Below are 11,965 nucleotides of genomic sequence, written 5' to 3' on the forward strand. Positions count from 1 at the left end.
TCAGCCGCCACTCAGCCCCTGTTCATCTTTGACCCTTGCATGTGTTGCCGGAAGGGAAGGAAGCCTGAAACAATTCAATTACGTTGCAAAATGGCTGCACCCATAGCCCCCCCTCTCTCTGTGTGTGTGTGTGAGTATCTGAGTGTGATGTGTAATAAAGTTTCATTTTATAGACCTGCCAGCACGTCTGGGCAGCTTTTGGTGACGCCGGAGCCGCAGTCGCAGCCGCAGCCTCAAAAGCATAACTCGTGCCCATCAGACTGGCCCTGGCTAGTCCGTGGTCCCTGCTCCACAGATCCTATTCCAGTCCTTGGCCTGCCCCGAGAGCTCCAGCTACTGCTCCGAAATTTTCACAAGAAGAAAATTGAAAGCATTACTGTGGTTGCTCCTTCTGCTCCTTGTGCAGGCCCCTCCCCCCTCTCTCTCACTCTCTCTGGCTTCTGTAGTTATTGTATTTTTTGGCCACGAACATTCTTGTGCAGAAGTTTTGCAATTGTTGTTGCATTGCAGCTGTCAAGAGAGGCGCACTAAACACTAAATAAAATTTTAGTTCTCAACTGCGTGTACGCTCCTCTCTCACACAGAGCTGCATGTACGCACATGAGATGGCCGCTATGTCCTTGGGCACACACACACACAAACACACACACACACACACACATACACCCATGCATATGTGCCTAGAGTCCTCCTCCTGCGGCCCGCTGTGCTGCTACTCTCTGGCATATTGAACGAAGATTTATTGCAGTGCCAGTGTGTCCAAGTGGAAATAAATCAAATAATTTTCCATGTGGAAAAATTTCAAGCACAAAAAAAAAACGAATCGAGCTGCAAATTAAAACAGGCAAAAAAAAATACAGAGCAGCAGCCGGAGAAAAAACCAAAACAGAGACGAAAAATGAAAAGTCCGGCAGAAAGTCAAGTGAGGCGCAAGTTCTGGCCCGAAAAATGGACAGGGCTGATTGTGTAATTTACTCATTATACGAGTACACGAACCCTATGTGCATTACGTAAACGATTCTCTGTGTTTCACACGGAGAGTGTGTGTGTGTGTGTGTGTGTTTATTATCTGTGTGTGTGTGTCTGTACACTCAAAGAAAAATACGTTGGGAAAGTCTGAATTCCCTTACTAAAGGTAAAATAAATAAAATAATCATCAAAAGAAAAAATTTTTAAACAGAAAAAACAGCTGGAATAGAAATAAACTTGTAACGAAATTTTATAAAATCTGTTCCAAGAATTCTTATCGGAATAAACTTCCAAAAATAAGAACAAAATGTCCCTGAATTGTTATAAAACTTCCTAAAATAAGTCTCAAGACGAGCTCAAAAGTAGGACTCATCTGTCTTGAAATAGGATACAAGAGAAAGTGCTTGATAGCCCTCTTTTTTGTGCGAGTGTACGCTCTGGCTTTTGGCCATGGGCCATCGCTTGCCCTTTTTTTGCATACCAACAACAGGAACTACAAGAAATTCTGCATATGCATGAACCCTGCCCTGAGTCCGCTGTATTTTTATATTACCGCGCAGACACCTAGCGCCCACTGCCACCCCGCTCCCGTTTGGGGCAACCCCTGGCCACATTACCACCTAACTGTCATTGTCCAGAAATTAACGAAAATATACACACAAACATAGGTACACAGAGGAGACCAGACCCCAGGCAGCGCGCTGCCACCGAGAGAAACAGAAACCAGCGAGAAAAGCGAGTGAAAAGAAATGGAAAGAAAAGTTTTGCATTTCCTCGTGCTAATGTATGTTAATTACAGGGGGATTTTCCATGCGGAGGATTTGCATTTTAATTTATGCACCGAAAAATTTGCGTTCTGCCCGACCAGACCCCCCCTCCAGCCGCCCAGCCACCCCTCCAGCCACCCAGCCAAAGTAGTTAAAAGACGAAGCCAGAGCTGGGAAAAAAACAGAAGAGGGAACGATGTAATGGCCGAAATGAAGAGTTACAGTGACGCAATTTGTACACGTCACAGGTGAGAGTGAGTGCATGCATGTGTGTGTGTGTGTGTGTGTGTGTGTGTGTGTTTGTGTGGATTGGGGCACTTCATTACAGCGGTGGCAAGTGGACACGCCCCAGCACTGCAGCGGAAATTGCTTGAATTATATTTATTTATAGGCGAAGTACTTGACCCGCTGTGTACCTGACCGCCACCGGGACTAGGTTTGAAGGACCAAAGCAATTAAGACAAGCACATATAACGGTGTTCCAATTACCATAGGTTCTTGAATGAGAACACACAAATAATGCAATAAAATGGACTGCAACTAAAGTTATCGATGGAACATTAATCATTTTATTTGGATCATTGTAACAAAGACTTTTACTATTTGCCTGTAATCTTGGTCGACAGCTCACCATTGTTATTCAGATAAGAAATCTTGTCAATTATCGAACTATAGAGGTGGTAGAGCTTCCATTAAAGGATTCACATTTAGACGATTTCAATTACTTACTCTCCTGCAATGGCGATATTTCTTTGGTTTGTAATTCGATTTGAACATTTGTTACACAAAATGTCAGAGGAAGTTTCTCCTCTTTAGAGCTGTAAAAGTTAATGGGAATGCGGATGATGCTTAAGGTCAATGGAGGATTATTTCTTACCAGTATTCTGCGAGATTTCGATCCATTTAGCAATATCCTTCTAGACGAAACGCTGAAAATTGCAAGCACAACCCGAAAATCACTATCAGAATGGTAGAAATTCCACGTTAGCAGCATTATCATAAGGTATTTGATCTGTACCTTTTATACCTAAAAAAATCGAAATATAAATATACAGAAAGTATTAAACATTAAATGAGTTTTTGATGAGAAATCGGATAGGAATTGGAGGCAGAAACTCTTTCTCCCTTTATAGAATTCCATGTATGTATTTTCAAAAGTAAAAACTTCCTTGCACAAGATAGTATATTATGCATACTCGTAATTACTAACTTGGCGAATTGTTCGCTGCATCGAAATCCAATCAAAATGGTCTCAAAATTAGGTCGCATTACAGCAGAATGCCTGCCCCTGCTGCATTTAGTATGGCGGCCTCGGCATTGAAATTGGAAATTTAATTATAATGTGCGTCAGTTGACGCCGCCTCAATCGGCTCAAAGTTTCACTCACCGGCTGGCACTCCAGGGATCGGCACTACACAGAAAATCAGGCAACACCACCCACTCTCCCTCTCTCTCTCAGCTCGTCTCTCTCTCTCTCTTACGCTGTTCAGTTAAATTAATACAAAGCCCAAGTACATGCACTAATGCTAAGTAGATTCCAGCACAAACAAGGAATGGCGAGGAGCGGGAGAGATGGAGAGATGGAGAGGCCAGGCGGCAAAGATTACGCTAAGCTAGGCACTGGAATTCCTCTACCCAGCCACCCAGCAGGATCTGTGTGTGAATGAGAGCATCTTAGTGTGTGTGAGGAATGAGTGTATGTGTGTGTGCCGGTTAAGCGTCTTACTCAAGTATTTATGTATTTACATTGCGAATATTTAATGGAGATATGCGCTGGATTACAACTACTTGTAGGAGTGAGCCGCCGAGAGTTGGAGTTCGGGGAGTTAGAGGATTGGGGGATGTGTGAAAAAATGGCACACTCCTCCAGTAACCAAAAGAGAATATTTAAGCAATCAACAACAGGCGGCGTAGCTCCCACTACAAACAAAAGCAGCAGCTAGGAGCAGTGTTTTATTCATTTTTAATACTACATATTACATAACGAGCACCCAGGGTGTGGGTGTGGGGGAAAAGTGCGTTCTGAAAGCAGAGGCAGAAGGCCCAGAACAGAACAGAACAGAACGGAACAGAAACAGAACATCTAATAAGCTAAAAGCGAGCGAGCGTCAAAGCAAATGGCAAGGCATACCCGTAATATTCCAATGGCTGCTCCCCACTGGCCTGAGGCAGAAATTATTCAAGCGTTTCTTTAATAGAGAGTCGCCCCAGCGGAAACGAACCCCTCTTGGGCCCTTTGCCCGTTGCCACTTTATCGTTCCTTCTCTTTCTGTCTGACTTTTAGCTGGAAACTATTTAAAAAAGCAATTTTTTAGTTAATTAAACGACAAAGACAAGCAAAAGGCAAACAATTTTCCCCTCGCACATAGCACCATTTGGCTTTGGCACAGCCTTGGGCTGTTTCTGGGGCAGACAGACGCCTTCTTGGAGCTGCCGCTCTGCAGCACTGAAATGACCAGAGGACCAGAGACCGGAGACCAATTTTTGGAAGCCCGAAAGAACTTTGCAAATGCCAGAGATCATCGTGCAGCAGAGACTTTGCGCATTTTCCAAGCAGACATCCTGCTGCGATCCTTGGGCCGGGCAACAAAGTCCATGGACATAAAGAATCCTGAGCATAGCAATCAATGTTAATGAATTTTAATGGCTTCCACAAAGCAATCAAGGACTTGCAAGTGCTTTATCTGCTGTGGTCACACTCGACGGCGCTAATGATGTGAAACAACAATTGAAACGGCGAAATGCAAAGTACCTACTCCCTGGTCCCTGGTCCGTGGTCCGTGGTCCGTGATCCGAGGTCCTGTTCCGCTCATATCGCACACAAATTACTGGCCAGGCCAGGCAGTGGAGAGTGGAGCGACCACTAAAAATGCGCAACTTTGTAAGCCATTTTCCCCAACCCAAACCAACCCAACCATTTGTCGCATTTCGCTTAGCCATTTATTTATTTGTAAACTGCATTGTTTTTCGCCGCCATGAGTGGGGCCATGTTGTCCGGTTTCCCATCTTTGTTATTAAGAACGGCGTAATCATAGCTGGATGTGGGGTTTCTTTTTTTTCTTCCTTTTCTTTTTCCTATTTTTTGGTAAAGACCCCCCAATGGGGTCTGGCATGCTCTAATTAAGTGCATTTACTCTAATGAGCAAAAATGGCAGCAGGAGCAGGAGCAGCAGCAGTGGATGTTGCAGCAGTGGCAACAGCAACAACAGCAGCCAAAAAACTGTCACAGCTCCGTGAACGACGCGACCGTGCGTGAAAACTGCTGGACCTTCAGCTGGCGAGAGGAGAGCGCATCCTGGCCAAGTTTTGTGGTTTCATTTCTCGGAAGGTCGACCTCGTTTAAGGGCTGTTCCCCGAAAACCTTTTAAGCAAAGACTCCCCGCTCTCCCTCTCGCTAGTTGTGGCCTTTGGGGGGGATCTGGGAGGTTGGTCAGCACGGCCATTTGTCTATGCAAAATTTTGTGACGCTCATTAGTGCAATTTGCATGCATAACGGCAAATAGTAGTATGGCTGCAGACAGATGAGGCCACCGGACCTGTCCATCCATGCAGCCGTCTATTCCATCCACAACAAATACAGAAACAGATACAGATACGGATACAGATACAGCTGTAGGAGTGCGAGGGCGAGTAGGAGTGTTCTATGCAATTGCTCCTCCTTCCACATTCATCAAATTCAGAGACACAGGCAAAGGCATTTATGGAGCTCCGTTCATTGTCGAACTCAAATATGTAGACTTGCATTTTTGTATCCAACCATGCACATGTCCGCATCTGTGAGAGGCAGAGGCAGATACAGATACAGAGGGGCCCATCCTGATTTAGATTCAGATTCGGATTCAGCGACACTAAGTAAACATCAGCGCAGCTGTGCCAAAGGATAACAGCTCTCGTCGGCTCTGAAATATGCAAATGTCCCCGTCCTGTCCACATACTCTCGTATGAGCCTCTCTTCTTCTCCTCGCTGTTCGATCTGCCATCACATCCAGATAAAACACAAAACATGCCGAATTAGTAGAAAGCAAAACAATCAAAAAAAAAAAAAAGAAAGGAGAGGAGAGGGAACATTTTTCCGAAAAACCAAATTCATTTTCAATTAAGAATTTTTCAGCATATCGACACAGAATGTGTCCCGTCCTGTCCTGTCCTGTGCCTAATGCCAAATGCCTGTCTGTCGCTCGTACCGAGTGGATTGCCAATGGAAAAACATTTGAAATGCTAACTAAATTACGCAGACTTCACATATATCTATCGGTGCACTTGCGTATATAGTTTTTGCGCCATTTTCGCAGTGGCTGCTGATGTTGACACTCGCTCGACGGCGGGCATATGGCCGGGATGGGTGTCAGAATGTGGTCAAAATGCCAATTGCAAAACAATTGCATTTTGGTTACTTTGCCGTTGAATCCGGAATTTCGATGGCAGCCAACTAACAAACAGTGCGAGAACAGGGCTTCCGTTGACACCACCGAGACACCCTGCCTCCTCCTTCCCACCATCCCAATGGAATACGCTACATATTCTGGTGTACATCCAAAGACAATTAAATTCTAGATTTTCAGTTAAAAGGAAAATATTATACCAGACTCTCGCTCTTTTTGGGAAAGGGCGTGAAATTTTGAAATTTGAAATTGTTAGACTCGATTTTCTTTTTGTGCAGTGCGAGCACCAAAAATGGTTAGACGACAAGCAGTTCTGTCATATTCACACATGGCCCAGTGTGACAGACGGAACAAAAACCCAAAAAGCAATTAAATTGTACACTCTGCCATGGCAGCACCAGGCAACAGCTCAGCAACAAAAGACAGCAAAGGCATCAAGCAACAATATTATAACATTTGTCGACTGCGACAAAAACAAAAAAAAAAAGAAATAAAATAAAAATAAAACCAGCAACTATATTTTACATATATTCTCGAACAGCCTGAGAGAGAGATGCAAATGCTGAATCCTTTCTTTGCTTTTTTTTTGCCCACTTGGAATTGAATCCATGTGAGTGACAGGCTGACATGCAAATACGTTTAATTTCAAAAACTAAACTAATAAAAGCTTTGCTGACACTGGAAATCCCTTTTTACCAGGCCAGCATAAAAATACTACTCGTACAAACAAATGGGCAATCGAAATGAATTTCCAGCAAAAGTTGGGAGAACCTATGGTGCTCGGTTCGATTGGAATACAATTTTGGAATCAAATTAGCATACCATTCTTTAATCGAATGTGGCAGTGACATGCATATACGAAAAACCCAGCTCAACTCTTAACATAGATTGCAGTACAGTGGCAAAATACTCGATTGGTTTGGCAACTTTGAGGGCACTTCAACGCCCAATTCAATTTTTTTTGCGGTCGCCCAAACTTCAAGTCTTGTGGGAGCTTCGCACATGAATGATGGAGCATCATGGAGTGTAGCGTCCGTTTAATCAAAAAGCAATTTTCAAGAGCTTTCTCCAGACTGCCGCAACAATGAGTGCGCAGAGAGCCCCCACATATGTTAGCCATTAGAGATGGACAAGGGCCTGGTGCAAGCCCCGACAGAAAAAATACAGAAATTTAGAGACTATACCAAAGACGAGTGAATCGATCCAATCCGATCACCAGTAAAATTCTAAAATTTGTTGGATTTACTAACAATTTAGCAACTTTGGACATCATTTGGACAATTTTAATCATTTTTAACGTATTTTGTTCGCAGTGATATTTTGTAGAAAAATCGTAGAAAACTTCAACTTTGGCTCGGTATATCTTCGGGCTTAGCCATAATAACGACACGAATAAAAAATCCTATGAGATGGTCATACAATTCTTTTTTCAACTCAATCATATTTTTGGATGATAGAATTTACAGTATTCTAAGTATGAGGTTGTGATCTACTCCTCCCATTCTATTTTTTAATAATGCAGAGTGCTGTGTAATTATCTGATACAGATTGCGAATTTGTATGAATCAATCACATTAAATCGAGTACAACCGAATAATTTTAAAAAATCCCTAGCCTCCTCTCTACACCTAGAGAAAAAGGAACTAAAATCTGAAGCTTTTCAAATTTTTGTTATTAATTTGGAGCCTAAAGTTGAAATATACAAATTTAAATTATTTCACCTACATTTTGACACTTATATGAAATTATTTGATCTAAATATATATCATATATTATAATTAAATAAATTTCCAGCACATTTAATAGCATATATATATTCTTAAAGTGTTTTTTATACATTTATATTTTAATTAATGTATTCTATTTAATTTTACTATGTTTGTACATCTATAGATATGTTTATGCCACTTTTCTCTCAGTGTGATAGCTGGTGGCCTCTGACACTGGGCGTAACGAATGCAGAATTTAGGAAAATTGCAACTCAATGATGCGGCAGATATTTCAATGCAAAATGATAAATATTTCGATGAGGCTGGGCAGCTCCTTTAAACTACAAGCGAGTGTAAGCGAAACCTTTACGTGATCGGCCCAGGAAGGGAACAACAATACACCCGAGTCCTATGAAAGCTCACACTCGCTCGTAGGGACACAGAGAGATGCCCAGAGTCATGCTCTGCCATAGAATACCATTAGTGGGGGAGGGGATGTCTTTCTCAATCTGGCTGTTAAAATCGGCAACGCAACAAAAGAAATCGCACACTTCAACATTTTGAATTTGTAAAAGGATATTTTTCACATTATAATAAGAAATGAGACTGGAGACGCGCCTCGCATGCTGTGCGGCTGCTGCTGCTGGGAGAAAACCCAACCCTCTGCAGCCGCACACTTTAAAATGCAGAACAGCTGAAAAATCATATAAACACAAATAATAAAATCGACAATTTGGTAAGAGGCGCACGCACACACACAGCCAAACGCGCTTAGATGCGAGTATCTGTGTGTGTCTGTTTCTGGATGCGTATACATGTGGGTGTGTGTTGCAATGAGCACATAACCGCAAATGTACTGGCAACAAAACGTGCCGCGATTTCCTAAAAAGACCCATGAAAATGCTCCAAGGACACTTATATTTCCCAATCGGCACACAGACTCCAAGTTCTGATGGAAAAGTCCCCTCGTAGTCGGCCGCAACCTCTTTGGGCAGTGAATGTACTGGTACGACCCTCTGTTCTCATCTTAAAATGATTCAATTTTATATAGACTTTTCATTAAGATAGTTTGTTGTTAAGGACTTGGTTTTAGCTGTTAGCTGTTCGTATGGCATATGGCCTTCCATACCATATAATCAGCAATTCGTTACCAGACACAGAAACGAATCAATTTAGAGGCACACCACGGTAACGGAGCCATCAAAATGGAAAGTTTCTCCACTTGAAGCGACAGTTTTTCCATGAAAATCAGCTAAGAATGTTTGCACTGGTTTGGCTGAGTCTACTAATCCTCGCCAGAGCTTCGGAAGATGAGGATCCATCGCCAAAAATACAGCCGAGAATTTTCAATGGGAAAGAAACGGGCAGCGGTACCCTTGGCGGCTTCGGTGTCCAGTTATTCTACCTGAAGAAGCTCATCTGCTCGGGCACGATCCTGTCAACGCGACACATTCTGACGGCTGCCCACTGCTTTGACGTAGGGAACCCACAATGGTTCCATGTGGTGGCAGGCTACACGAACCAGTACGAGGGCCACACGAAGACCTCAATTAAGAACGTTCTCATAAAGATCAAGATCCATCCCGAATATCAGAAAGTTAAGTTCATAGCCGACTTGGCCGTGGGCAAGACTCTCCTACCGTTAAAGAGCAATCGCATTGGCTATGCCAAGGTCTGTAACTCCCAGCTCTATCCCAAGGAGTTTGTAACCGTCGCCGGCTTTGGGATCGATGGCCGATCCGGTCTCGGAGTCCGCAATAGACTGCACACCATGCGAGTGCCAATCGTGGATAGAATGGCCTGCGAGCGCAGCATTGGCCGCACCCTTCCGCCCAACGTGATCTGTGCCGGCGGCTATGACCATCGCACCCTCTGCGACGGCGACTCTGGCGGGCCCCTGCTGCTCATGGAGGAGGTGTGCGGCATCAGCTCCTGGACGTATCAGTGCGGGGAGTCCGACAAGCCCGACGTCTACATGAGTGTCAAGTTCTATGCACAGTTTATCAAAGAAACAATGCAACAATTGGGCTACTAAAAGAATGCTCGTAGAGCTTCGGGGCAGAAACTGCTGCATATTGAACCCCCAATAAAAACTGTAATTTCTATATCCCTACAGAAAACAAGAAAAGGTTTTACGATCAGCAGAAATATATAAGCCAGGTAGACTACAGTGTTCCATGATGGATTTCCATACATTCCTTGATCCAACGGGCAATAAAATTCAACCGTAATAAGAAAAATTATAATGATTCTGTGGAATTTCCATCTGTAAATCAGATCAAGAAAACGCAGTCTGTAAGGTGCTAATCTCCTAGAGTTTCCAGAACCTGATTAAATGTAATGTAGCCATGTCAAGTTCTACACGTGCATGTCGCATGTAGAATGAGGCGCTCTTTGCACCTACCTATCGTTCACGTGTCATCGGCTCATTTCTTGCGCTCCCGCTCTCGCTGCTGTCCAACCGAGCGTGAATGGAGAGGGCAAATTGCAGCGTTGGCGCCCGCAACGACACCACACACCGGCAAATCTCAGCAGAAAAGAGTGGAAAGCCAGAAACGACAAAAAACACGCAAGCAATAAAGATATCTCATCGGGCAGCGGGAGTGGGCAAGGCAACGATTCCGCCGCTGCACTATGGTCCGAACGACCACTTTTGCTGGCCAAAACCTAATTCTTAAAAGTCAAAACTAAAATCTGGGGTTGATTGCATTACAAAAAGAGTGGCCATCTACCCAACTGTTATTATTGTAAAGCACTTGAACGCACCGACGCACAACGAAAACTTGATCGAACGCCGAGACCTGATTAAATTTTTTTGATGAATCTTAATCAGTCCGGTTTGTTTTAAATCAGTTGTTTTGAGTAGTGAACTCTATCTAGTAGTTATGATGTCTTTGTATTTGTAGGTTAACGTGAGTCATTTTGTAATGAAAGGTAATTTTTGGAAAGGTGTACAAAGTTTGTCCTACCTAGGTCACCCTAAAACCTTTTGTGTGTCGTAGATTAATTCTTGAAATTTGCATTAATAGATCATAAACTCAAATTCGAAAATGCAGAGTTGTTTGCCGTATGGATTTAAGAGAAGGATAAAATTATGAATTATTTGAAAACGGCTCTTAAGGCGACATATCATATGAAATTAATAAAGCTTTTGAAGATACCAGCAAGAAAATTTGGAATCGTTTGGCAACAAAACGGAACAAATGCCGGTCAAATTCAAAGAGGCCAAAAGCCTTAACGTAAGTAGATCTTGTTATTTACCAAAAAAAGGTCGCAGAGCACAAAGAATGGAGGCTGCAGATCTTGTTATATCAGAGGGAGGAAACATCAATTTATTGATTCAAGCGGTAAGCATGGCCGCACGAAAACGAGGTAAATACGATCGCGCATTTATTTCAATACTTTTATCTTTATGCCCAGAGAATGCTAAATTAGTTCGTAAGGCTGTACAGGACCCAGTCGGAAAGCCGCACCTATCCCACCTAACGAGGCGTTAGACCTACTTCTAGACAAGGACTATTCTAAATAATAATTTAAATATGCATTATTAAAAAAAAGGGCGGTGCCACACCCAATACAAAAACTAAATAAAGAAATCTTGTTTCGTTCGGGAGCTATTAATTTTGGCCAACAAAAGTGGTCGTTCGGACCATAGTGCGCTGTCGCCGAGCTGCGTTTTTGTCTCTGTTTCTCCCACGCCTCTTGCTGCAGCTCATCAGGTCGTCGCCGGCAACACTGCCAACTACTTAGGCATTTGTTGAGTATGCTTTCTCTCTCTGCAGCCGGTAACAAGTATTCGCTGTATATACTCTGGCTCAAGGTGAATCGATTTAAGGTGAGGGCTCACTCACGCTATATTGATTTGTCAACGGCTTTGCATTGCCACACCTTTTTCTCAGAATAGGCGAATATTGTGAGAGCCTTTTACGGGATTGAGTCACCTAATATTTATACACTGTGGTCGGCATCTGCAGTCGACAACATTGCCAACTACTTATTTCTTGAATGCTCTGGCTCTGTTGCCGGCACCACGTCATTTCTGTATGCCTCGTCTCAGGGTGTAATAATAAAAGGTAAGGGATTCCCGAACTACCGAGGTTCACATTTTGTTTCCACCCTCTCTTCCATAGTGAGTGCG

The 11,965-nt window shown here is 43.2% G+C and overlaps 1 protein-coding gene across 1 annotated transcript; it reads left to right on the forward strand.

The window, feature by feature from the left end:
• Positions 1-9,070: 9,070 nt before the first annotated feature.
• Positions 9,071-9,934, forward strand: LOC6588369 (seminase). The gene has a single exon (XM_002012924.2). The coding sequence runs from the start codon at positions 9,086-9,088 to the stop codon at positions 9,860-9,862; it is 777 nt and encodes a 258-aa protein (XP_002012960.1). The 5' UTR covers positions 9,071-9,085; the 3' UTR covers positions 9,863-9,934.
• Positions 9,935-11,965: the final 2,031 nt, after the last annotated feature.

The sequence above is a fragment of the Drosophila persimilis genome, unplaced genomic scaffold (assembly GCF_003286085.1).
Source record: "Drosophila persimilis strain 14011-0111.01,24,50 unplaced genomic scaffold, DperRS2 tig00000000-arrow-pilon, whole genome shotgun sequence".
Classification (NCBI taxonomy): domain Eukaryota; kingdom Metazoa; phylum Arthropoda; class Insecta; order Diptera; family Drosophilidae; genus Drosophila; species Drosophila persimilis.

Bases quoted from the DNA above. Each gene is read 5' to 3' on its own strand.
- LOC6588369 (XM_002012924.2), top strand. From the start codon at position 9,086: ATGTTTGCACTGGTTTGGCTGAGTCTACTAATCCTCGCCAGAGCTTCG.